At 37.7% G+C, this 26,789-nt stretch overlaps 1 protein-coding gene across 4 annotated transcripts in view; it reads right to left on the bottom strand.

Moving 5' to 3' along the window:
* DNM3 (dynamin 3) overlaps nt 1-26,789 on the bottom strand; it is a 551,444-nt gene that overhangs the window by 350,914 nt on the left and 173,741 nt on the right. For all 4 annotated transcript variants that reach the window (XM_030302287.1, XM_030302289.1, XM_030302290.1 and 1 more), the window contains exons 5-6: nt 4,690-4,788; nt 3,942-4,102 (exon numbers count right to left, since the gene is read on the bottom strand). In XM_030302287.1, the coding sequence (XP_030158147.1) occupies nt 3,942-4,102; nt 4,690-4,788 (260 nt within the window). The remainder of the gene's footprint in view (nt 1-3,941; nt 4,103-4,689; nt 4,789-26,789) is intronic.

The following is a 26,789-nucleotide window of genomic DNA, read 5'->3' as shown; positions in this document are numbered from 1 at the left end:
TCGTACAGATATAACAGATTAAAGATTAACTCATGAGATAAAAATTGACCTTTACTGTTTCCCTAATCATTCAAAACTTAGAAGAGACTAACTCTGTAGGTAAATAATGAGAAGAAGCTCCAGTTCTCTCCTCCATGGCCTTAAGGACATGCTCAAAATGCCTTCAGTTGGAGTCACTCACTTGGGCTACCTCTTTATGCCTGGAAACACCCTTGTTAAAATGCACACAATGTTAATAATGAGGCTGCCTGATAACATTTTTGCATGAATTAATATATCAGATGGAACCTTAAGTTAGAATTTAGTTAGAAATGAAGGAATTGGGGACTTCTAGGTGCTGCTGGATGTTTTCAGGACCATACTGGTGGAACTCATAGGTACCTGTCAGTTGTTAACTTCTAAACTCTGCAGCTCAGACAGTGTTTCCTCTTGCCCTGCCTCTAGCGCCAGTGCAGTGGTGGGTGTTCAGGGGCTTCTGCCTTTAGCGGTTTTCATATTAAAGCTCCATGACTAGCAAAGGAAAGCTCTCTCTGCTGCTGCTGCTGCTATCTCTACCTAACCATCCACTTGGTTTCGCCACTGAAGGTCATCTGCTGGCACCTCCAGCTCAGCAGGGTGAAAAATTCTCTGAGAGATTGTCTATGAGTACATGATTAACTAAGAAAAAAGCTTAATTAGGAAAAAAGAAAATTAATTAAGAAAAAAGGGCACCTGGGTGGTTAAGTCGGTTAAGCATCTAACTCTTAGATTTTGGCCCAGGTCATTATCTCATGGTCGTGAGATTGAGCCCCACATGGGGCTCTGTGCTGGGTGTGGGGCCTGCTTATGATTCTCTCTTCCTTTTCCTCTCCCCTTCCCCCACTCATGTGCACCCACGTTCGCTCACTCTCTCTCTCTCTCAAAAAAAAATGTGGGGTATAAACCCAGATTGGCTAGCTCTCTGCCTCATGTTCTTTCTATTACAATGCAGTTAAGCAAAAATCTGAATTAAAAGAAAAGAAAAAAAGATAATCTTCTTGAATCAGTTAATAAACTTGGAATTAAAAGAAAAAGAGAATGTCAACTTCACAGAAATGCAGGAAAAAGACTAATAAATTAAAAGTAAGAGGAATTGGGGAGCCTGGGTGGCTCAGTCAGTTGGGTGTCCAACTTCGGCTCAGGTTATGATTTCACATTTTGTGAGTTTGAGCCCCACTTTGGGCTCTCTGCGAGGAGCCTGCTTTGGCCCCTCTGTCTCCCTCTCTTTCTGCCTTGCCTCTCTCTCTTTTTCTCTCAAAAAAAAAAAACATTAAAAAAAAGTAAGGGGAATAAATATTCCCAGACTGACTGAAGAAACCATCTTAATCATTTTTTATGTTTATCTGAGGTTACTATACTTATTTAATTGTTGATAGTTCGTAACTATATTATACCTTTGCGCACAGTATGATGTATGTTATTACCCAGCATATGCTATTGTTATAGCTCTGAAGCAGAATGTAGAGGACTGCATTCCCAGTAGCAACATCACAAACCCCCAAGTCTAAGAGTAACAGTAACCACGAGAAACCAGTAGCCACCTGTCTGCCATGTGAGTGGTAAATGATAAAAACACATGGTTTCCACTTTTTGCTTCTTAGATATCTCAACAGCAAAGCAACACTGTGGACCACTCTTAGATTCCTAAAAAACTTCTTTCCTTGGCTTTTGTGGCCCTAGATCCTAACATTTATGGATGTACCTTCTCCATCTCCGTTGCCAAGTCATCTCCCTCCACCAGACCTGTAAATACCAACATTCCTCAAATCTGATTCCTAATCTTCTTTGTTCACACTCTGTTCTTTCCTAAAGGAACCTTATTCCACCCATAGCTTTAATAAATATCCAAACACCTGTGACTACCAAGGTGTTATCTACAGACCAGACGTTTTATTTTTGCTATAGGCATATGTATTAGACCATGGACTTTACTTCTCTTAGATGTGTCAATGACACCTCAACCCCAGCATGTCTGAAATCAAGCACCTAATCTTCCTTTCAGAGCTCTCCATCTTGGAGACATCATAACAACCTGGGAACTTGGAGGTTATCTTTGACTTCATCTCTCTATCACTCACCAAAGCTAATCTACCACCAAGTTCTTGATTTTCCTAAACATTTCTCAATTCTGTTTTTTTCATCTTCACTGGCCCTAACCAAGACCAAGCTACTATCATTTCTCATTTTGACTCCTAACTTCTCATGTCTAGTCTTGATCTTCCTACCTGCAACTTCCATGATCATTGTTAATCCACAAATACAAGTGTGTAATTTGCCTATTCAGATGTCTTAAATGACTCCCTACTGTTCTTAGGATAAGAACAAAAATCTTTAACTTGCCTACAAACATTACAGGATCCAGCCTCTGCCTACTTCTCCAAATTCATCTCTTATAACTCACTCCCTCATTCTCTGCCCTCCAGCCATAATGACATTGAATTCCTCAAAAGTGTCATGTTCTGTTCCAGTTTTTCACCATAGAAACTGTTCCCCAGGGCCCAAGGTACTGGGGCACACAGTGAATCAGCCATAAAAGTATCCTATTTTCAAACAGTTTGAAGATCCCTGAAGCAGTAAAAAAGAAGGTGATTATCCAAGAAATGAGAGATCTTCAGTACAAAATTCATTCAGTTTTCAGTCATCCAGAATCCAATTATGTCATAATTTAGGGGTCATTTGTAAAACAAAATGGCCAATCGTATTCTTTCTATTTTTCTAGTATTCACAACCTAATTTATTTCCAACCTTATCTTCCTAATCATCCTAATGATTTTTCTCTAAGATTTTTTTCAGTTTATTTGTGTTTTTCATAGATAAATCCAGGCATGAAAGTAATAATCTAAAGACAGTTTTACCAATACTAAATATATTTGTGGACTATTAGGGTTTTTGCATGACAAACTAATGTTCTTTCTCTAAAATACATTCATTCATATTTGTTAAATGACACAAGCACAGCACCACCTCATGGCTTCTAAATACTCATCTACCCATAAGTAAAAAGCACAAATTTTACATTAGTCTATGTTATGTCACAAAAAATAGAAGTATACCACTGCCTGTTTTGTTTTTTTTTTTCCTAAAACTTGTTCAATTGTTTTGCCTAAATGGTTCAGGTCCAATGTCACAAGTAGCCTGCTATTGTGTTAGTCTCTACTGACACCTTCTAGGAGCAAACAATCAGAACATGCAATAATGACTTGATTAATTGACTGTTAAAACTCATAAATAAAAGTTAAAGCATATCTTATAATTCTGTTGGTGAGAACAGCTGCTCACCATTTGGTCAATGTAATCAAAACTCAGGGAGGAAGCCCTGCACTCACTAAGGATGATGCTTAACTTCCCCAGGAGATGGAGAATATATGGAAAAAAAAAAAAGTAAAAAGTAAATGTACTGAGGTTTTATGGAAGAAGTATGTAAGTGCATGGAATGTTGGAAGATGGGGACCCAAGTCTATCTGTGCAGAGAAAGGGGTTAATCTGGAAAAACTTCTTAGATGAATGGAGATCAATGGGCTTACAAGGATTTCTAACTTAGGGAAATCTAAGCTAACTATTACATGTTGACATTTTGAAACCAGATCCCAACAAATCAACCTTTCAGAAATATACAAGTTTAATTTCTTAAGATAACTACATATTGTGAGTAAAATGGGTGCTGATGTATACCCTTGTTTACTGTTCCTAAATAAGTATATACTTCTGCTTTGAGCAGTATTATTTGAATAACATTAAAGCAGATTCTACTCACTGAGAACAGTAGGAATGTGGAACTAAATATTTACATTCATTTTTTAATTCATATCATTTAAGCTGAATGTCTTATTTTGGAAAAAAATGAATATTAAAATGAAATACGAATTCTAATAGTGACTTACATATTTCATAATTGTTCTTGTTGCTTGAGAAAACATTTTTACCTGATTAAGGACCTTCTGCAGGTGTGGGGTCCCCATCCTATCAGCAATATGTCTGTAAGCTGGGTGTGAGAGGAAAAATTTCCTTTCCGCCAACATGGCAGCCTTAATGTCCTTCTTCCCATCTATGTCCTTCTGGCTTCTGTTTACCACCCCCACGTAACCTGAAACACAACACATACAATGGGGTTTGGAATACTTTTTGTTGTTTATTCTGGGAAGATTTCAAGGCTCTTGAAGAGGCTGAATAAGCCAGGCAAAATTATTTTTAAGGACTGAAGAATTGAACCCTTTACGAACTCAGTTTGAGACACCAGTATTTAACAAAGGCTGGTTCGTGTGGCTAATGATAATTTCTTAGCATTAACACAATAATGTCTTTTGCCCTTAAAAGCTCTGTACATTTTAATACAGTGTGTCTCTTAGCAGTTTTGTCATATGGTGGGCAAGTAAATAAGTCACACTTAGAACAGTATATATTTATGCAGTCTATGATGAATATTTATACCCCCCTTCAAACCCTTCCTTTTCCTGTTTTCCTATTCCTATTATTTTAAGAAATAGTTCTCCTATTGGATCATTTTTAATATATCACTTGGGAACATTATGCCACTCCATAAAAAGTATAACTAATCATGAATATATTATTCCTCACAACTGTGAAGGCATAAAGCCAAGCTTTGCATTGGTTTCCCAATCATTTCTCTGCTACATCATCAAAGCAAATCCTGTATAGGACACAGTACATTACCCCTGCGAAGAGGCAGAAGCTTGTTCTCCAGAACATCCCTGGCATCTGTTCCTTCATCCATAAGATCCAATTTGGTGATGACTCCAATGGTTCTTAAACCTGTAGCACAAACCAACCCACTTTATTACACAGTATGCAGAAGACTAACAAATTTTAGAGACATATATGTCCCAAGACTAAATGCAAGGTACTCATATTTCTGGTCCTTTTCCTGTTCCTCTCTCTTATTTTGTTTTCTGATCCACTGCTATCCCAGTCTGGTAAATTTTGATGTGATGAGCAGGAGAGTTTTAAAATTACCCATCCAGGGGCACCTGGGTGGCTCAGTTGGTTAAGCATCCAACTCTTGGTTTGGGCTCAGGTCATGCATGATCTCACAGTTTGTGAGTTCGAGCCCTGCATAACAGGCTCTGCGCTGGTGGCACAAAGCTTGCTTGGGATTCTCTCTCTCTCTCTCTCTCTCTCTCTCTCTCTCTGTCTTCTTCTCTCTGCCCCTCCTCTCTCTATCTCAAACATAAATAAACATTTAAGATAAAATAAAATAAAACCACCCATTCATAATATCACCACAATAATTTTAAATATATGAGTTTATTTTTGTACCATGTATATATGGAAACTATACACTTAAAATTTTCCTCCAAGGTCCTGCACATGATATGGGTGCTTTAATTTTTTTATGTATTACTTTACTGAAAACAAACAAGTAGGCTACACATGGACCAATGAAGAGAGTGTATCATAAATCAAAGCTGATTATTGATCCATTTCTAAACACTTGACACACAAATTATAAGAAAATTAGGTATAGGATAGTGTCATCACTAAGAATAAAGTTTCAAGTCTCACAGCATTCCCTGTTCCTCAGAAAAAAAAATATGACTTAACGGAAAGAAGACCAAACTAGGAATCCTGAGGTTTGGATTCTAGTCTCAAGGAAAGTCACTTAACTCTCTTCTCTGGGTCTCAGTTTTCTTCATCTATAATATAAAGAGTTGGAAACCACAATTTCCAAGGTATAAAATAAAATAACGTAATAAAATAATGTAAAAACCTAGACATTTTACGTAGCACACCAGATACATTGTCTTTGCCCATTGCTCCCTTCACTAGATAAAATAAACAATATTTGCCTAGTGATTCAAATCTTTAAGTGCATTCTTTGGACTCCCAGTTAAACATGATAAGGTGAACACATACCTTTATCTTTTTACCTGAAAGCACTCTAAAATGGCTAATATTTATTAGGTCAGCTATGGTTTTACATGCTTTACATGTCTTAAATCATTTACTCTAAAAAAAATCATTTAATCTTAAAAAGGACTCCAACTACTATTTTTTTAAGATGAGGAAACTAAGGCAGGAAGAGATTAAGTAACTTTCTCAAGGTCATACATGGGTCTAGGCATCCAGAACCCATGCAATATACTGCCTCTCATAATAAAAAGAATTTTAAAAATAAAAAACGTTTAAAACAAGAAAGTAAAAAAAAAAATGGGAGAGAACTGAAGAAAAATTTTGAAACTGGAAACCCAGCAGGATGACTGCTAACTAACTTAACAGACTAGCCTAAGAGGAAAACTGCATCCAAGAAAGCCAATGACAGGAGAAGCCCAGAAGCTGGATAATTTACATCACAGCCTCTCAGAAAGGTTCAGGGAAACGAATAGCTCTGACAATAATGGAGAGCAGTGGTGGCAGCTGAGGCTGAAAACAAGAGCGCTGGATGAAAGCAGTAAGATTTCCATGGATAACACAGCTAAAAGCCACCCTGGTCCATCTTGGCAGGAGAGCGCAGATTTACTCTCTGGAAACACTGAACTATGGAAAACTGAACTAATGGGCACCTGGCCCAGTTCGAGGGCGTCAGGTATTAAAAGAGGGTGATTAAGTGAAATTCCACATACTGAATGGCGAGACCTCTCTCCTCAGTCCAGTTTAAGAAAAAGCTGGATGGCAGAATTTAACCCCCCAAGCAGGAAACTGGAACAACTCGGTCTGGGGAAATTTACCATTCTAAGAGGAAAACATAGATATTGAAATTCAGAGGAACTCTGATCAAGACAGCCCAATAAATCATCCTACTGCAAAGCCTCTAACTCCTTTGGCCAAGCACACCCACAGAGAGTTTCCAATCACCTATTACTATTTCACTTTTGAATATAAATCAGTAAGTGTAGGCTACCATCTGTCATCATACAAATTTATTATATTATTGACTATATTCCTTACACTGTACTTTTCATTCATGTGACTTACTTATTTTACCATTCTGTGACATATATAATTGTAGAATCGCTATGTTGTACACCTGAAACTAATACAATATTGTATGTCAACTATGCTTTGATAAAAAATAAATATTAAAAAAAATAATTTTAAACATGAGTGGATAGCAAGGAGAGTCTTTGAGACCAAAACAAACAAAAGTTGTAAAACAGAACAGGAGAAAACAAAGATAATGCAAAACATGGAAGAAAACTTTATTATTTTTATTAATATCCTCAGAAAGAAAGGAGAGGTCATTGTATTCATTGAATAGGAACAGAATGTCATAAAAGGAAACATTCAAACAAACGAAAGAGATTCTCAGTAACTAAAAGTATGAGTAGAAATTTTAAAAAATGTTAGTCGCATGGTTGGAGGACCAAGTTAGAAACTCTTCCAGAAAACAAAAGAAATAGAAGTAAATAATAGAAAAAGAAAAACTTCTTTAAAACTAGAGAAATAATCCAGAAGATCCAATATCGGAATAATTGGCATTCCAGAAAAACAGAGAAGATGAAACAGAAATAATTGGTGGGGTGGGGACATACTATTCAAGAAAATATCTTATAAGTGAAAGATGAAATAATGCATTGAATGAACCCATCAAGTGTCCAACACAATATGAAAAACACACACAATATGGCATATCAGTATAAGATTTCAAATGCTGGCAACAAATGAAATATCCTAATAAGCTCATAATGAACTTAAGGTGAGAGCATGACAAAAGAAAGTTTGGGAATTATTACAGCATCCGACTTCCCAGCAACAAATTGGAAACTAAAACTCAATAGAATGTTGTTTCCAAAATTCTGAGGGTAAAACTATTTCTAGCCTGGAATTCTAAACTATCAATAAATGTGACAGTAGAAAAAGATATTTTCAGACTTGCAGAATATCAAAATATTTTACTTCCATTTCTCTTTTTCTTTGGAAACTACTAAAAGGTGTGGTCCACCAAACATGGGAAGCAAACTGACAGAGAAGTAAAGAGATCTAGGAAGGAAGAAATATAATATAACCAAGAAAAGAAGGGACTTTTCAGGATGGTGTGGACCCCAGTACTAGGCTAGAAGAACAATCAATATCTGTTAGAATGAGAGGGCTCAGATTACTGAAAAAATGTGTTTCCCCACCAAGAAAAAAACAATGAAGGTGATAGAATACCTAATGCCTACAATGTTTTAAGGTATTAAAAGATATAGACTCCTGACGGAGAGACTGAGAAAGCACTGGTGATGGATATATAGAAGACTATGCAAACAAACAAAAAGAGAGACAACTATCAACCTTGAAGACAGCAATATCATGTAAGAAAGGAAATGTAATCATAATTGACACATGGCTCAGCTGCAAATGATATTTTCAGAATCATAAACATTTAAATATAATTATATTAGTAGAACATGGGAAGGTAAGTGTATATGTGTGTGGTTAGTATAAGTGGGTACGGGAGAGAGATATAAGACAGCTAAATCCTTCTCTACAGTAAAGAGTCAAAAGTGAATATCTAAAAATAAAAAATGAAGAAACAGTAGTATAAACAGATTACACAGAAATATGGATGTAAATACCAAAAGAAAGCTAAAAGGATTGAAAGTGATAAGACTCTACAAATCAGTAATCAAGAGTCATGAGGAGTGGGCAAGGGACTAACAATTTTTGTTAAGCGTGGAACTTATTTTTGGAACTTATTTTTTTAATTATGTATATTTATAATGTAATAAAAATAAAAGTGAAATTTTAAAAGTTTTTTCTTTACTATTCCTTTATTTCTGCAAAGGCAGAGAAGTCTATGCTTAGCGGTGTACTGCAAAGGAGATAGCAAAGGAGATTATTTCTTTTCACATTTAGTTATACAAATAGGCAGCTTAAAAAATAATCAATGAACTCCTGCTGGTGGACTCAAGACCTACACTCAAAAAGCCATTGCCAGAAGAGATTCAAAGGCAGCATGTTTCCAAAGCACTTCACTGGGAATCTAAACACTCAGATAAAAATAATAATAGAGACCATGAATTGAGTCTTGATTATGTGGTGGACATACACTTGAAACAACTCTATGAGATAGGTACTTTTTTCCATTGGATGTTCTTTCCTGCTTTGTCAAAGATGAGTTGGCCATACGTTTGTGGGTCTCGTTCTGGGGTTTCTATTCTATTCCATCGGTCTGTGTGTCTGTTTTTGTGCCAATACCATGCTGTCTTGATGATTACAGCTTTGTAGTAGAGGCTAAAGTCTGGGATTGTGATGCCTCCCACTTTGGTTTTCTTCTTTAATATTACTTTGCCTATTCAGGGTCTTTTGCGGTTCCATACAGATTTTAGGATTGTTTGTTCTAGCTTTGAGAAGAATGCCAGTGCAATTTTGATTGGGATTGCACTGAATGTGTAGATTGCTTTGGATAGTATTGACATTTTAACAATATTTATTCTTCCAATCCATGAGCACGGAATGTTTTTCCATTTCTTTATATCTTCTTCAATTTCCTTCATAAGCTTTCTATAGTTTTCAGCATACAGATCTTTTACATCTTTGGTTAGATTTATTCCTAGGTATTTTATGATTCTTGGTGCAATTGTGAATGGGATAAGTTTCTTGATTTGTCTTTCTGTTGCTTCATTATTGGTGTACAAAAATGCAACTGATTTCTGTACATTGATTTTGTATCCTGCAACTTTGCTGAATTCATGTATCGGTTCTAGTAGACTTTTGGTGGAGTCTGTCGGGTTTTCCATGTATAATATCATGTCATCTGCAAAATGTGAAAGCTTGACTTCATCTTTGCCAATTTTGATGCCTTTGATTTCCTTTTGTTGTCTGATTGCTGATGCTAGAACTTCCAACACTATGTTAAACAACAGCGGTGAGAGTGGACATCCCTGTCACGTTCCTGATCTGAGGAGGAAAGCTCTCAGTTTTTCCCCATTGAAGTTGATATTAGCTGTGGGCCTTTTCATGTATGGCTTTTATGATGTTTAAGTATGTTCCTTCTATCCCGACTTTCTTGAGGGTTTTTATTAAGAAAGGATGCTGAATTTTGTCAAATGCTTTTTCTGCATCCATTCACAGGATCATATGATTCTTATTCTTTCTTTTATTATTGTGATGTATCACATTGATTGATTTGCAAATATTGAACCAGGCCTGCAGCCGAGGAATGAATCCCACTTGATCATGGTGAATAATTCTGTTTATATGCTGTTGAATTTGATTTGCTAATATCTTGTTGAGAATTTTTGCATCCATGTTCATCAAGATATTGGCCTGTAATTCTCCTTTTTTGTGGGGGTCTCTGTCTGGTTTGAGAATCTAGGTAATGCTGGCTTCATAGAATGAGTCTGGAAGTTTTCCTTCCCTTTCTATTTTTTGGAACAGCTTGAGAAGGATACGTGTTTGCTCTGCTTTAAATGTCTGGTAGAATTCCCCTGGGAAGCCATCTGGCCCAGGACTCTTATTTGTTGGGAGATTTTTGATAACTGATTCAATTTCTTCACTAGTTATTGGTGTGTTCAAATTTTCTATTTCTTCCCATTTGAGTTTCAGTAGTGTGTGGGTGTTTAGGAATTTGTACATTTCTTCCAGGTTGTCCAGTTTGTTGACATATAATTTTTCATAGTATTGCCTGATAATTGCTTGTATTTCTGAGGGATTGGTTGTAATAATTCCATTTCATTCGCTATTTTATTTATTTGGTTCGTCTGTCTTTTCTTTTTGAGAAGCCTGGCTAGAGGTTTATCAATTTTGTTTATTTTTTCAAAAAACCATCTCTTGGTTTCATTGATCTGCTCTACAGTTTTTTTAGATTCTATATTGTTTATTTCTGCTCTGATCTTTATTATTTCTCTCCTTCTGCTGGGTTTGGGGTGTCTTTGCTGTTCTGCTTCTAGTTCCTTTAGGTGTGCTGTTAGATTTTGTATTTGGGATTTTTCTTGTTTTTGAGATAGGCCTGGATTGCAATGTACTTTCTTCTTAGGACTGCCTTTGCTGCATCCCAAAGCATTTGGATTGTTGTATTTTCATTTTCATTCGTTTCCATATATTTTTAAATTTCTTCTCTAATTGCCTGGTTGACCCATTCATTCTTTAGTAGGGTGTTCTTTAACCTCCATGCTTTTGGAGGTTTTCCAGACTTTTTCCTGTGGTTGATTTCAAGCCTCAGAGCATTGTGGTCTGAAAGTGTGCATGGTATGATCTCAATTCTTGTATACTTATGAAGGGCTGTTTTGTGACCCAGTAAGTGATCTATCTTGGAGAACGTTCCATGTGCACTCAAGAAGAAAGTATATTCTGAAGTTGCTTTGGGATGCAGAGTTCTAAATATATCTGTCAAGTCCATCTGATCCAATGTATCATTCAGGTCCCTTGTTTCTTTACTTATCCCTGTGTCTAGATGATCTATTAATTGTTGTAAGTGGAGTATTACAGTCCCCTGCAATTACCACATTCTTATCCATAAGGTTGCTTATGTTCGTGATTATTTGTTTTACATATTTGGGGGCTCCCATATTTGGCGCATAGACATTTATAATTGTTAGTTCTTCTTGATGGATAGACCCTGTAATTATTACATAATGCCCTTCTTCATCTCTTGTTACAGCCTTTAATCTAAAGCCTCGTTTGTCCGATATAAGTATGGCTACTCCAGCCTCCTTTTGACTTCCAGCTGCATAATAGATAGTTCTCCATCCCCTCACTTTCAATGTGAAAGTGTCTTCAGGTCTAAAATGAGTCTCTTGTAGACAGCAAATAGATGGGTCTTGTTTTTTTAATCCATTCTGATACCTTATGTCTTTTGGTTGGAGCATTTAGTCCATTTACATTCAGCGTTATTATTGAAAGATATGGGTTTAGAGTCATTGTGATGTCTGTAGGTTTCATGCTTGTAGTGATGTCTCTGGTACTTTATGGTCCTTGCAACATTTCACTCACAGAATCCCCCTTAGGATCTCTTGTAGGGCTGGTTTAGTGGTGATGAATTCCTTCAGTTTTTGTTTGTTTGGGAAGACCTTTATCTCTCCTTCTATTCTGAATGACAGACTTGCTGGATAAAGGATTCTTGGCTGCATATTTTTCCTGTTCATCACATTGAAGATTTCCTGCCATTCCTCTGGCCTGCCAAGTTTCAGTGGATAGGTCTGTCACTAGTCTTATGGGTCTCCCTTTGTAGGTTAGAGCCTGTTTATCCAGGCTTTAACTGCTTTCAGAATTTTCTCTTTATCCTTGTATTTTGCCAGTTTCACTATGATATGTTGTGCAGAAGATCGATTCAAGTTATGTCTGAAGGGAGCTCTTTGTGCCTCTTGGATTTCAATGCCTTTTTCCTTCCCCAGATCAGGGAAGTTCTCAGCTATGATTTGTTCAAGTACACCTTCAGCCCCTTTCTCTCGCTCTTCCTCTTCTGGAATTCCTATTATACGAATATTGTTCTGTTTGATTGCATCACTTAGTTCTCTAATTCTCCCCTCATACTCCTGGATTTTTTTTATCTTTTTCTCAGCGTCCTCTTTTTCCATAATTTTATCTTCTAATTCACCTATTCTCTCCGCTGCCTCTTTAATCTGTGCTATGGTCGCCTCCATTTTATTTTGCACCTCATTTATAGCATTTTTTAGCCCCTCATGACTATTTCTTAGTCCCTTGATCTCTGTGACAATAGATTCTCTGCTGTCCTCTATGCTTTTTTCAAGCCCAGTGATTAATTTTATGACTACTATTCTAAATTCTTGTTCCGTTATATCACTTAAATCATTTTTGATCAATTCGTTATCTGTTGCTACTTCCTGGAGTTTCTTTTGAGGAGAGTTCTTCCATTTCATCATTTTGGGTAGTCCCTGCAGTGGCTCCCAACTGCAGGGCACTTCCCCTGTGCTGTCCGGAGTAACTTGTGTTGGTGGGTGGGACCACAGTTAGACCCAATGTCTGCCTCCAGCCCACAACTGGGGCCACAGTCAGACTGGTGTGTACCTCATCTTCCCCTCTCCCAGCGGCAGGACTCACTGTGGAGTGGTGTGGTCCCTGTCTGGGCTACTTGCACACTGCCAGGCTTGTGGTGCTGCTTTGATGGGATCTGGCCAAGGGCATATTAGATGGGGTGGATCCACAAGGTGCACAGGGGCTGGAGGAGCAAGCTTAGCTCGCTTTGCTGTTGGCAGTCCCCTGCGGGAGGGGCCCTGGCGGTCCCCACCAGGAGGGAGGGAGACCCATCGGAGGGATGGATCCACAGAAACACAGCGTTGGGTGTTTGCACGGTGCAAGTAAGTTTGGTGACAGGCATTGGTTCCCTTTGGGATTTCGGCTGGGGCATGGGAGAGGGATATGGTGCTAGCCAGCGCCTTTGTTTCCCGCCAAGCCGAGCTCTGTCTTCCAGGGCTCAGCAACTCTCCCTCCTGGTGCCCTCTCCCTCTCCCCGCTCTCCAAGAGCAGGGCTGTTGACTTTTAATATTCCAGATGTTTCCCACTGGCTATCAGAACTCACGCAGTCCGGCCCGTCTGCTTTCGCAAGCCAGACTCGGGGATCTGCCTTGCAAGGGGGGCTGCCCCTCCACCACCCCAGCTCTCTCCCGCCAGTCTGTGGAGCGTGCACCGCCTCTCCGCCCTTCCTACTCTCTTCTGTGGGCCTCTCGTCTACACTTGGCTCCAGACAGTCTGTTCTGCTAGTCTTCTGGTGGCTTTTTGGATTATTTAGGCAGATGTGGGTGGAATCTAAGCGATCAGCAGGAGGAGGTGAGCCCAGCGTCCTCCTACACCGCCATCTTCCAGTTGAGAATTCTATTCTGTTTATTTCTACTCTAATCTTTATTATTTCCTTCCTTTTGCTGGGTTTGGGTTTTATTTGTTCTTTTTCTAGCTCTTTTAGGTGTAAAGTTAGGTCATTTATTTGAGATTTTTCTTGCTTCTTGATATATGCATTTAGTGCTATAAAATTCCCACTTAGAGCTACTTTTGCTGCATCTCATAGATCTTGGACTATTGTGTTTTCATTTTCATTTGTTTCCATGTAATTTTTTATTTTTCTTTGATTTCTTTGTTGACCCATTCATTGTTTAGTAGCATGTTATTTAATCTCCATATATTGCTGCTTTTTTGAGACTTTTCCTTGTGGTTGATTTCCAGTTTTATAGCATTGTGGTCAGAAAAGGTGCATGGTATGACTTCAATGTTTTTGAATTTGTCGAGATTTATTCTGTGGCCTAATATGTGAAATTAGGATTATGAAGATTTTTCTGTGTGCACTCAAAACAAATGCATATTCTGATGTTCTAGGATGGAATGTTCTGACTATGTCTCTCAAATCAATCTGGTCCAGTGTGTCATTCAAAACCACTGTTTCCTTGTTGATTGTCTGTTGGTCTGATCTCTCCATCTCCATCAATGTACGTGGGGCGTTAAAGTCTCCTACTACTACTGTATTACTATTGATTATTTCCTTTATGTTTGTTATTCACTGTTTCATGTAATTAGGTTCTCTCATTTTGGATACATAAATATTTTTAATTATTATATCCTCTTGTTGGTTTGTCCCTTTTATTACTGTATATTGTCCTTCTTTGTCTCTTGTTACAGTCTTTGTTTTAAAGTCTATTTTGTATGATGTAAGTATTGCTACCCCCGCTTTCTTTTGACATTCATTTGCATAGTAATTGTTTCTCTGTCCCCTCACTTTCAATCTGCAGGTATATTTCAGCCTGAAATGAGTCTCTTGTAGGCAGCATATAGATGGGTCAAATTTTGCATTCACTCCGTCACCCTCTGTCTTTTGATTGGAGCACTTAGTCCAGTTGCATTCAAAATAATTATTGATAGATATGTATTTATTGTCACTTTGTCATTTTGGGCTTGTTTCTATAGATTTTCTCTGATCCTTTCTTCTCTGGGTTTGTTGGCTTTCTTTAGTGATATACTTGGATTCCTTTCTTTTTTGCACATCTGTTACTAGTTTTTGATTTGTGATTACCATTCGGATTGTATACAACATCTTCTGCATATATCAGTCTACATTAAGTTGATGGTTGCTTAAGTTAAACTCATTTCTTTACTCCTCTCCCCCCCAACTCCCACGACCACATTTTAGGTATATGGTGTCATGTTTTGCCTACTTTTATGTTATGAGCCCCTTGACTGATTTTTATATAAATATTTATTTTTACTGCTTTTGTGTTTTTTACTTTTCATACTCTCACTTACGGTCTTCCCTTTCCACTCATAGAGTCCCCTTTAATATTCTTGTAGGGCTAGTATAGTGGCCATGAACTCCTTTAGTTTTTGTCTTGGAAACTTTTTATCACTTCTTCTATTCTGAATGATAGTCTTGCTGGATAGAATATTCTTGGCTGAAGATTTTTCCCTTTCAGCATTTTGAATATATTATGCCACTCCCTTCTGTCCTACAAAGTTTCTGCTGAAAAATCCACTGATAGCCTTCTGGGGTTTCCCTTAAATGTAACTGTCTTCCTTTTCTCTTGCTGCTTTCAAAATTTGCTCTTTATCGCTGCTTTTTGCCATTGTAATGACTATGTATCTTTGTGTGGACCTCCTTGGGTTGAATTTTTGGGAGGATCCTTGTGCCTCCTATATCTAGTATCTGTTTCTTTCCCCTGATTAAGGACATATTCAGCTATTGTTTCTTAAATAAATTTTATGCTCCCTTTCCTCTCTCCTTCTGAGATCCCTATATGCAAACGTTACTATGCTTGATGAAGTCACTGAGCTCCCTAAGACTATTTATTCTCACTTTGCATAACTTTTTTTACCTCTCCTTTGCTCAGCTTGGTTACTTACTATTATCTGTTTTCCAGGTCGATAATTAGTTGCTATGCTTCATCTAGCCTATTGATTCTTTCAGGTGTATTTTTAATTTCATTTATTATGTTCTTGATCTTTGACTGGTTCTTTTTTTATCTGTGTATTAAGGGTCTCATTGATGTCCTCGACTTTTTTCTCCAGTCCAGTGAGTATCTTTATGATCATTACTTTAAATTTTCTATCAGCTTGGGGCACCTGGATGGCTCAATCAATTAAGCAGTTAAGCACCTGACTCTTGATTTCAGTTCAGGTCATGATCTCACAGTGCTTGTGGTCAAGCCCCATGTTGGGTTCTGTGCTGACAGCATGGAGCCTGCTTAGGATTCTCTCTCTCTCCCTCTCTTTCTGTTCCTCCCCTGCTTGATTACTCTCTTGCTCTCTCACTCTCTCTCTCAAAAAAAATTCTCTATTAGGTATATTTTTTATATCCATTTCACTTTGGTCTCTTGCTGTAATTTGGTTCTGTTCTTTCATTTGGGAGATATTTCTCTGTCTTTTCATTTTGTCTGACTTTCTGAGCTTATTTCTCTGTGTTAGGAAGGTCAGCTACTTCTCTTGCTCTTAAGGATAATAGCCTTATGAAGAAGAGGTCCTTTAGTGCCCTGAAGTGTAGTGTTTCTTGTTCCCTAGAGCCTGGCACTTCAAGAAGTGTCTCCTATGAGTATTGCGTATGCTCCGCTGTTGAGTCTTAGCTCCTTTTTCTTTCAGCATAGTTGTCTTCAGAGGCTCTCTCTGCCTATTGTGAGCAGTGTTTGGTTCCCAGCAGGGGTGGGGCACATTTTTTTTACAAGGTGTATTGTGGTATGCCTACTAAACAAGACCTGCCCCCACTGTCAGAATTGAGGTCCTACAAAACACATGGGTAGAAAGATGTGGGGTTTATGGGGGAGAGGGCCTGCAGTGCTGGGACTGAGGCCAGCATGACTGGTAAGGGTGGATCCAGTGAAGTACAGTAGGGCAGGCCTTGGTACAAGCAAGTTAGGTAAGGAGTGATGAGGCTGTGCTGGTTCCCACAGGTGGCCGTTGTTTATGCTGGACAGGGATGGGAAATGGCACCTTCCAGCTCCTTTGTTCCTGGAGGGGTCTCCCTGTGATCCATGTCTCTCTGGGCCATGCTCTGGAATGAACAAATCAGTCTCCCTCCCATCTTCCCCCAGCATTTTTCACACTGCTGGTTCTACACTGTATCTTCACAGGCTGTTTGTCATGCTCTCTCTTTAAGGGCAAGGACTCTGCTTCCTAATACCCCCCAGGCTCTCCCAGAGCTGAGCCTGCCAATTTTTTTAAATTCCAGGGTTTAAGTCCTGCTGGTTGCAAGAACTCGTGAAATTTGGCCCGTCTTGCTTTCAAAGGCAAATATTATAGGGATTCATCCTCCCCATTTGTGGGCTCCCCAGTGTGAAAGTCTGTTTTCCATCCTTCTCCATGCCACCAGCTCGCTCCCCACTGTGGATGGCCACAGTCTGTTTCCAGACTGTGTCATCATCCTTCCTACCTTCTACGTGGCCTCTTCTCTACTTTTAGTTGTGGAGTTAGTTTTGTCAATCTTTAGGTTGTTTTCTGGGTTGCTTAGGTTGATGCAAGTGTTATCTAGTTGTATCTGTGGGATGAGGTAAGCTTAGGGTCCTCCTACTCCATCTCCCCAGCCCATGACTACTACCTATCCTTCAAAATATCCTACAGGCCTGTCCTACAGATCCTTAATCAGCCTCCCACATGAGTAAGTTTGGAGCCCTTTCTCTGTGCCTTCAAGGCTCTCTGTATACACTGAAATTATAGTTCTTATATGAAAGGATCTGCTTCTTTGTCTCTCTCACCCAGCAGGTCATGATCTCTTTATGAATAAGGACGACGTCTACTCTACACATTCCTGCAATTCATATAGGTGCCAAACACAGAGTGGAAACTCAGCCAATGTTTATTTATTAAACGAATAAATGAGAGTAAAAATAAGCATATTTATTTCTCTTAGGTTCAGACAAGAATTAAAATACAAATTTCAAAAAAGAAATATGATAACATTCTACCATGTTATCTAGGTTTGTTGTCAATATGATAATTTCCCTATAAGAGCACTGCCATTTCTTTCATTTATATATGCAACTAAATTTAAGTAGTGTGTTGTTTCATCTAATGGAGAAATGGGAAAACACCAAGCCACGAACCACATTAGCAGTTGCCAGAAAAGTAATCTAGAACACAGTGTACACTGAAACAACAGCAATGAAAAACAAAATCCGTGAAAAGCTTAGTGTAAACATATATATGGCAAAATTAAAAACAGACTTAGGAAATTACATGTCCTTCAGTTAATGCATTTTTTTTGTTGTTGTTTTGGGTTTTGGTGGGATTGGGGGGAGTTTGAAATAAATGTTGTTGTTTCTGTTTGGCAAAGATTATGGAATCTTTTATTTCTGAAAGCAATCAGTGATGAATAGGAATAGTTTCATCTTTTTCCTCCTATAAGTTTCCATTAACATTATTGGATTGTTACTTCCAACAATTCTGAGTAACAGTTTTCATTTTTAAGCCATCAGGTAATATTATTACATGTGATACTAGGTAAAATATTAAGTTAAAAATAGAAAACATAAAAATTACTATTGCCATAATAGCATAGACTGTCTTGCTCACCAATGTGTATGCCCAGAGTTTAGAAAAATACTTGAAAGTTTTAGTATTTATGGAAGGAAGGGAAAAGAGAAAGAGAAGGCAAAGAGAGAAAGAAAATAAGGAGGGAATGGAGAAGGAATTACTCCAAAGATAAGAAAATTTAGAAATAGAGTACTGCAAAATAGACTAAGGCATGAAAAAACAAAAGAAAAAGAATCCATATATTTTTTGTCTATTTAAATCCATTTCCTTCTTCCTTGGCATACAGCTTAACTATATTTCCAAATCTCCCTTAAAATTGAGTTACAATCTCCCTTACAATCTGCCTGTGACTGAGTTCTAAGCAATGGAATATGAGCGGAAGTGATATGTGCCACTTCTAGACTTGGTCTGTATAATTCCTCACATGTACGCCTGCCTGCTCTATCACCTTCCACTCAATAGATCTAACCATAGTAAGCACCTAAAGGTAACAAATGCAAACCAGCAAAAACCTTGTCCCGAAGGATAACAAATGCAACTATCCGGGTATCTGAATTATCTCATAGACAAGAAACACCACACTACCCTGAAAATCTGCCCAGGATGGACGTTTCTACTGTTTGCACCATTACATGTTTCATTGTACTTATTTCTGTATATTAGTAAAAATAGTGGTACTTTGCAGAAGAGAGTTGCTGTAATGAAAACTTAACTTACCAAGATTAGGTAGCAAGGAAACAAATATAGCAAGTCCAAAGATCAAGACTCATGTCATGCAATAGCTGTATGTTTTGTAAGGCTGCTTCATGTGATACCTTGTGAGGCAGACTAAGTGCCTACTGAGAGGAGAAGCTATTAGAAAGAGCCAAAGTGTTAACTCATATTGATTGTTCCTTGTTGCTTAAAGCAAGGAATTTAAGAAACAGATGAGTTCACGTAAGAAATTTATCATTTTGCAAGCAGAAACAGCATGGATTAGAGAGAAGGTAGAGCTTTGGGTCTTTTAATGTTTGAAAAAGCCAACTGTTCTTGTAACTTGAACAATAGAATAGACTGAAAAGGCTCAGGAAAAAAAGGTCACTAATAATTTTCAGTTAAGCTAAGGAGCTCAGTGGTTTTTGTTTCTTGCTATAAAAGAGGTAACAAGTTCAGACATGACTTTATCCTAGTAAACTACTAGAAAACTGATAAAATATATGCAACAATTGTTTTCAGACAGGAAACAATGGGTTGCACAGAACTGTGATACCTGAGAGTAGAGACACAAATAACATAACCATAAAATTAACCAACTTCTGCATGGAGAAAATTTCTGGACTGTAGTTCAAGGAGGAAAACTCCAAAGAGAGCCCAGCAGTCATGCATAGTTGAGGAGACACAGACTGGATTTCAAGGAGACCAAGACAGCTAGAATATACATAACAGTGTGCCAGATAAAAGGGGGCTATGAATAGAAAGAGCTCTAGAAATGGGCTGAAGGGTCTCCTTGAGTCTTTGAATGCATGCATGCCTAAGGTAAAATTCCACCTGGCTGAGCAAAAAACAACTTTCAGGGAGCTCTAAACCAAACAATTCCAAGAGTTCACACAGAACTGAGAGTCATTACAGTCCCACCAGCTAGAGTGGAGAGATCTGCTGGATTTGAAGCACCAAACGGGTCAAACCTCTGCACAGGTTACTCCAGACTCACTTTTTTAAAAAACCTAAAAATGAGCTTCAAAAAAATCTAACTATCTGCAAGTAATGTAACCTATTCACTTAAACAAAGTCCAACACATTTTAAAGAATAAAACTCAGCACTCAATGAAGTAAAATTCAAAATATCCAAATTCAAACAAAAATCACTAGAAACACAAAGAAGAAGGAAAATGTAACCACAATCAGGAGGGAAGAAAAATCCTCCAACAGTATCTCATTTTGAAACAGCGGAATTCACAGGCTATGCTAAAAAAAAGCTGTTATAAATATGCACAAAATGCTGAAGGATATAAAATAAAATGTGAAGATAATGAGTAAATAAAAAGAAGATGTCTATGTGAAGATGTCTATAAGACTTCTATAGAGCAAGCCATTCAACAACAGTAGAATACACATCCTTCCTAAATACACATTGGTCATTTATCCGAATGGAACGTATGTGCTACAAACAAGCAAATCTCCACAAATTTAAAAGGAATAAAGTCGGGGGTGCCTGGGTGGCTCAGGCAGTTAAAGCATCAAACTCTTGATATTGGCTCAAGTGGTGAGACTGAGCCCCACATTGGGTTCCACGCTAAGTGTGGAGCCTCCTGGGATTCTCTCCCTCTCTCTCTCTCTCTCTCTGCCCCTCCCCTGCTCATGTGTTCTCTGTCTCTCAAAATAAATAATAAACATTTAAAAAATGATAAAATAAAAGCAATAAAATCATATCAGAAAGTTAATTTCCAAAAAATTAGGAAATTAAACAACATATTTCTAAAGTACCATGGGTCAAAAATTAAGTCCCAGGGAAATTTAAACATATTTTAAACTGAATAAAATAAAAGCACAACGTGTCAAAATTTGTAGTACACAACTAATTAAATAGAAGGAAACCTGTAACTTTAAAATATTACTATTACCAAATAGAAAAGGTTTAAAACCAATAATCTAAGTTTCGACCTCAAGAAACTAGAAAGAGAATAGCAAATTAAATCCAAAGTAAGAAGAAATAAGAAAATAATAAAAGGTAGAAATAAATTTGATAGAATACAAACAATAAATACAATCAATTAAGCTAAATGCTGATTATTTGAAAAGGTCAATAAAATTGTCTACTTTCACTCTTTGACTGAACCTTCTACTGGAAGTCCTAGTCAGTGAAAGAAAGACAAATTGATTCAATTGCACAAAGGTTATAAAGAAAACAGTAAAACTATTCACATACAGAAAGACTGTTAATGTAGAATATTTTTGAAAATCTATAAGGCAGGGAGAATGGGTGGTTCAGTCAGTTGCGCATCCAACTCCCGATTTCAGTTCAGGTCACAATTTCATGGTTGTCAGATCAAACCCCACATAGGGCTCTGCACCAAGCACAGAGCCTGGCTGGGATTCTTTCTCCCTGTCTCTCTGCCCCTTCCCAGCTCGCACTCTATCTCTCTCAAAAACTATAAAAGGCTACCAGAAGTAATAAGTGTATTAGCTTAAATCACATTTCTGCCATAATGGAAATATTCTTTATGTAGGCTTTCCAATACAGAAGCCATTAGTCACATGTGGTAATTTAGCACTGGAAATGAGGTGTGACTGAGAAACTATTTTCTTTTGTTTTAATTAATTTTAACTGTAATTTTAATAGCCACATGTTGCTAATGGCTAGCATATTAGACAGCAATGCTATACATTTATTTTATTTTTTTTTAATTTTTTTTTTCAACGTTTATTTATTTTTGGGACAGAGAGAGACAGAGCATGAACGGGGGAGGGGCAGAGAGAGAGGGAAACACAGAATCGGAAACAGGCTCCAGGCTCTGAGCCATCAGCCCAGAGCCTGACGCGGGGCTCGAACTCCCGGACCGCGAGATCGTGACCTGGCTGAAGTCGGACGCTTAACCGACTGCGCCACCCAGGCGCCCCTATGCTATACATTTAATGTAACACCAAATAAAATCTTAAGTTTTTTGTAGAAATTGACAAGCTGATTTAAAAATTTTAACGAAAAGATAAGGTACCTATTATAACCAAAGCAGTGATGAAAAATTTTGCACTATCTGATTTCAAGGCTTATTATAAAGTTACACTAATTAAGATTCTGTGATATTGGTATAGGAATAGACATATAAATAAATGGAACAGAAAGGGTCCAGAATTAATGATTACACACACACACACACACACACACACACACACACAACTGGTTTTGGACAAAGATGCCAATTTAACTCAATGGAGAAAGTATAGCCTGTTCAAAATAAATGGTGCAGAAACTACTGTATATCCATATGGAAAATAATGAACTCTGACCCACCTTTACTTCACACCATCCACAAGAAAAGGTTCACAGACCTAAATTTGTTTTTTCAGACCCAAATTTAAAGCTAAAACTATAAAACTTCTAAAATAAAACGTAGGAATAAAAATCTCTGCCAACCTCAGTAAGATGAAGATTTCATAGAAAGGATGTTTTATCCACAAGATAAAAACATGTAGATCATGTTTTAAAAATTAATAAATTGTACATCATTGAAAACTTGTTCTTTGAAAAAAATAAAAATAAAAAATCTCTAAGAAACAAATAAATAAAACTTATTCTTTAAAAGATATGGTGAAATAATAATTTACAAGCAAGCTATAAACAAAGAAATGGTTATAGTACATGGTAAAAGATCTGGGTCAAAATATATTTTTTTAAATCTCATAACAATACTAAGAACACAGATCATTTAAAATAGGCAAAAGATTTGAACGACACTTCACAAAAGAAAATCTATGAATGGCCTATAAGGACATGTAAAGATGCTCAGCATCATGAGTCATCAGAGAAATGCAAATCAATACCATGACACAGACATTACAGTGATTGCAACTAAAATAAAACTAAAAATACCAAGTGTTGGTGAGTATGTGGAGCAACTGAAACTTTCATATGTTGCTGCTATGAAGAAAAGTTGTACATCACTTTGGAGAAGAGGTTAGGGGTTTCTTGAAAATACTAAACATACACTTACCCAGCAATTCCACTCTTCTGTATTTTCCCAAGTGAAATGAAAACATATGAGTAGAGAAAACTTATTTATAAATATTTGTAGCAGCTTTATTTGTAATCACCTATTAGGATATAAACTAAAATTCCATCACAGGTGAATGGATCAACTAAATGTGGCATGTCCATATAATGAAATAGTATTCAACAATTTAGAAGAATTAACTATTGAAAAATGCAGCAGCATGGATGAATATCAAGAAACATGCTAAGCAAAAGAAGTCAGGCACCAAGAGTATTTTCCATATGATTCTATTGTATATGAAACTCTAGAAAAGACAAATCTAATTTATAGTGACAAAAAGCAGATCAGTAGTTTCCCGCAGCAAGGAGTGGGGGACCAGGCTGAGATGATGAAAAGGAATACAAGAAAACCTTTATAGGTGATGGAAATATTCTTTATCTTGGTTGTGGTGGTAGTTATGTGAGTGTATATATTTGTCAAAACTCATCAAACTTTACACTTAAAATGCACACCTCCCCTTCCAAGCCTATAGTCTCAGGTAGCCTCAAGGTAACCCCAGTAAGTTGAAAGAGAAAGAAAGGGGTGGGGGAAGGGTACTGGTGGCAAGGAAACAAAGAAATAGTATATATTCAGGATTTATGTCTAGGAAGAAGTTTTGTACACAGAATTATTTGTACATGGAATTAACTAGAAACAGATAGTGAAGCTGACTGAATGTTTAAAGAAATTATGTTCCCAAAGAAACAAAAAGATTGGCCTAAAAGAGATTTTGATAGTATTCGTCTTTAAAGCAATATTTATGGCCCCAAGTTTTTATAAGTAGACAGCAGGATGTACAAGCTGTGCATTTCCTGAGTAGGTCAAAATCCCTCATTTCCACTTCAGATTTGTCAGATTTGTCATAGAGGTTAACAAACAAAGAACAAACTCCCAGAAGGAGGAGTCCTGGGAGAACAATGGACTACGTACCAGGGCATTCCTCCAAGAAAGCACACTTAGGATTTAATCAAGAAACTTCTTTCACTGCCAGGGTAGGACCTGAAAGTCTTCACAGTGTCTGCCCAGCAGGATTTTGTCATTGCGTGGTCCTGGGACTATTATGTATTTTCTACTCTTGCCTTTCTCATACGGTTTTTACTGTAGACAACAACTAATCAGGCTCCGCACACAGCCCTTAGTAATCTATCTGGCATCCTGAACAGATAACTCAAACTGCTGACTGCTGACTGCTGACCACAAAATGATCTGGCCCAGAACACCATCCAGGGACTCTGTTGGCAACAGCATGGACACTCTTTTAACTGGAATCTTAGCTGGTTAACTTGGGACTAGTTGAAAGCACCAGATCACTCTTTTTTAATGTCACCCTTCACACTCAAACCAAATCCAAGCTACTCTGAACAAGAAGTTCTCCCACAGCAAAAGTTTCCATTAAGTCCTTCTGCTCTGCTGGGATCTACTAAACAGGGAACATGATTTGCATTATATAGACAGCTAGAGGCACCATTACCAAAAACTGTGGTTTACACACATGCACACAGTTACATAGATAATACAACTGTTTTTTGAAAGGGTGGCGCATCATAATGGGTTATAAAGATAACACGTGAATGCAAGGAACGTTTGACAAGTGATAATGTTGACAACCATAAGAAAAGACAGGCAAGAAGGAAGTGGACAGCAAGGGTTAACTTTGTTGAGTGAAATTTAAATTTAGCATCTATACACTTCCTGAAAATACTACAACTATCTATGGATTTTTAAAGGTCTTTTATAACAGAAATTCCTGCAGTAAAAAAATGACTTTGCAAGCCTGAAATTCAACAGCCACAATCCCACTTTTTAATCAATGAAAGAAATTAATTTTATGTAAAACTTCTATAGAGCTTAATATGTGACAGGTACTTTTCTAAGTACTTTACAGACATTTATTTATTAAAATTTGTAACAATCTAATAAGGAAGGTATTATTATTATCCCCATTTCATAGATATGGAAACTCAGACATGGATAGATTAAGAAATTTGCCCAAGATGACACAGCTATTAACTTGTAGAGCCAGGATTCAAATCCAAGCAGCTTGGCTCCAGAGTTTCTGCTATTATCCACTAGGTTGCACTGTTTTAAAATATAATTGCAGGGGCGCCTGGGTGGCGCAGTCGGTTAAGCGTCCGACTTCAGCCAGGTCACGATCTCGCGGTCCGTGAGTTCAAGCCCCGCGTCAGGCTCTGGGCTGATGGCTCAGAGCCTGGAGCCTGTTTCCGATTCTGTGTCTCCCTCTCTCTCTGCCCCTCCCCCGTTCATGCTCTCTCTGTCCCAAAAATAATTTAAAAAAAAAATAATAAAATAAAATAAAATAAAATTGCATATGTCTTATGCTTTTATTAATAATTTCTTTTTAAGGCAAAGTTTCTTAAGAACATTTCTTGGTTATTTCAGCAGAACAGCATGTACCTTCATTCCAACATGCTTCCCGCTTCCTCCCCTTGCTGCCTTTCTGCCAATCCTTTCCACTGTGCCATCTGGAACCATCTTTGTTCAAATTACTCCAACACACTTATGCTCTGATCTAAACAATAGCTCTCACCTCTTTGCCTTCATTTAAACCCAGATCTCTCCTTCATGTGTCTCAGGTGGAGACTGCAAACTGTATACTCTTCCAGGCTTCACGGAGCCCAGGGTTGGAGAAGAGAATGAAGGTTAATAAAGTTTTCTTAATCCTCAGTGCTGCTCCAAACCAAAATCTTCTACCTTCACATAAAAAATATTGCTTTGGAGCTTTACATCATCTGGTTACAGAACCCTCTACTACACTTTGTTGCTGTCTTCTACCAAATGCCGAGACATCCATCTTACACACACACACACACACACACACACACACACACACACTTTATTGAAGGTTTTAGAATCATGGTAGTTCTTACTACCCTTATGTCCACCATTATCTGGGCAGCATCAATGTATGTGAGGATGATGTAGCTAGTTGAGCTCTTCTTTTCAATGATTTTCACCTGCATGCCATTTTAGCAATTTCCTCCCATGACCACATCCTGGACATTTATAACCTGGACTTGTTCCAGCTGTAAATCATAAGCTCCAATACTCTAAAGACCACAAACTCCTAGTCTTCCAATTCTTTTATTCACCTACTATGAATAATGCATTGCTATTCTCCAATCTCATCCAGAATTCCATCACTGAACCACCCAATTCCCCCCAAATTTACAGGTCTTTTTGGCTTCGTTTTCTTCCCTTCTTGCAAGGATTTTACAGTCTAGCTCCCCAATTATTATTTTTCCAATATCCTTAACTCTTTTGCACATTTTGTCTTCCATCCAACTAACCCTTCAAAATTCTAACTCAAAAGTAATCAAAATATTTGCCTCTTTTGACCCCCTTGCTCTGAATGTTTCTGGGAATCACACAAGCCTGAAGCTTGGTGCAGATCGACTCTGGCCTCAGTGTAGTTCTTTACTGTTGGCCCACTTTCTCCTTTTCCCTTTCTCCACAGTGGCTGTTCAAAATACCTCTCTTCTCAAACATCTTACACAACCCCGTCTCTCCTAACCTCCTTCCTCACCCCACTCCCAGTTCTTTCTCAGCCAACAGGCTTGCTCTGACTTAGAAAAATCTATGTTAACAGGCAATAAATTCTTCAAATGCTTCTCCAGATATAAATCAGCCTCTATCTGCATGTACTTTCTTATTTCACTCTTGTCTCTGTGGAAGAAATGGTTCTCC

Source organism: Lynx canadensis, chromosome F1 (assembly GCF_007474595.2).
Source record: "Lynx canadensis isolate LIC74 chromosome F1, mLynCan4.pri.v2, whole genome shotgun sequence".
NCBI classification, from domain to species: Eukaryota; Metazoa; Chordata; class Mammalia; order Carnivora; family Felidae; genus Lynx; species Lynx canadensis.
This window is presented reverse-complemented; position numbering and strand designations above follow the sequence as displayed.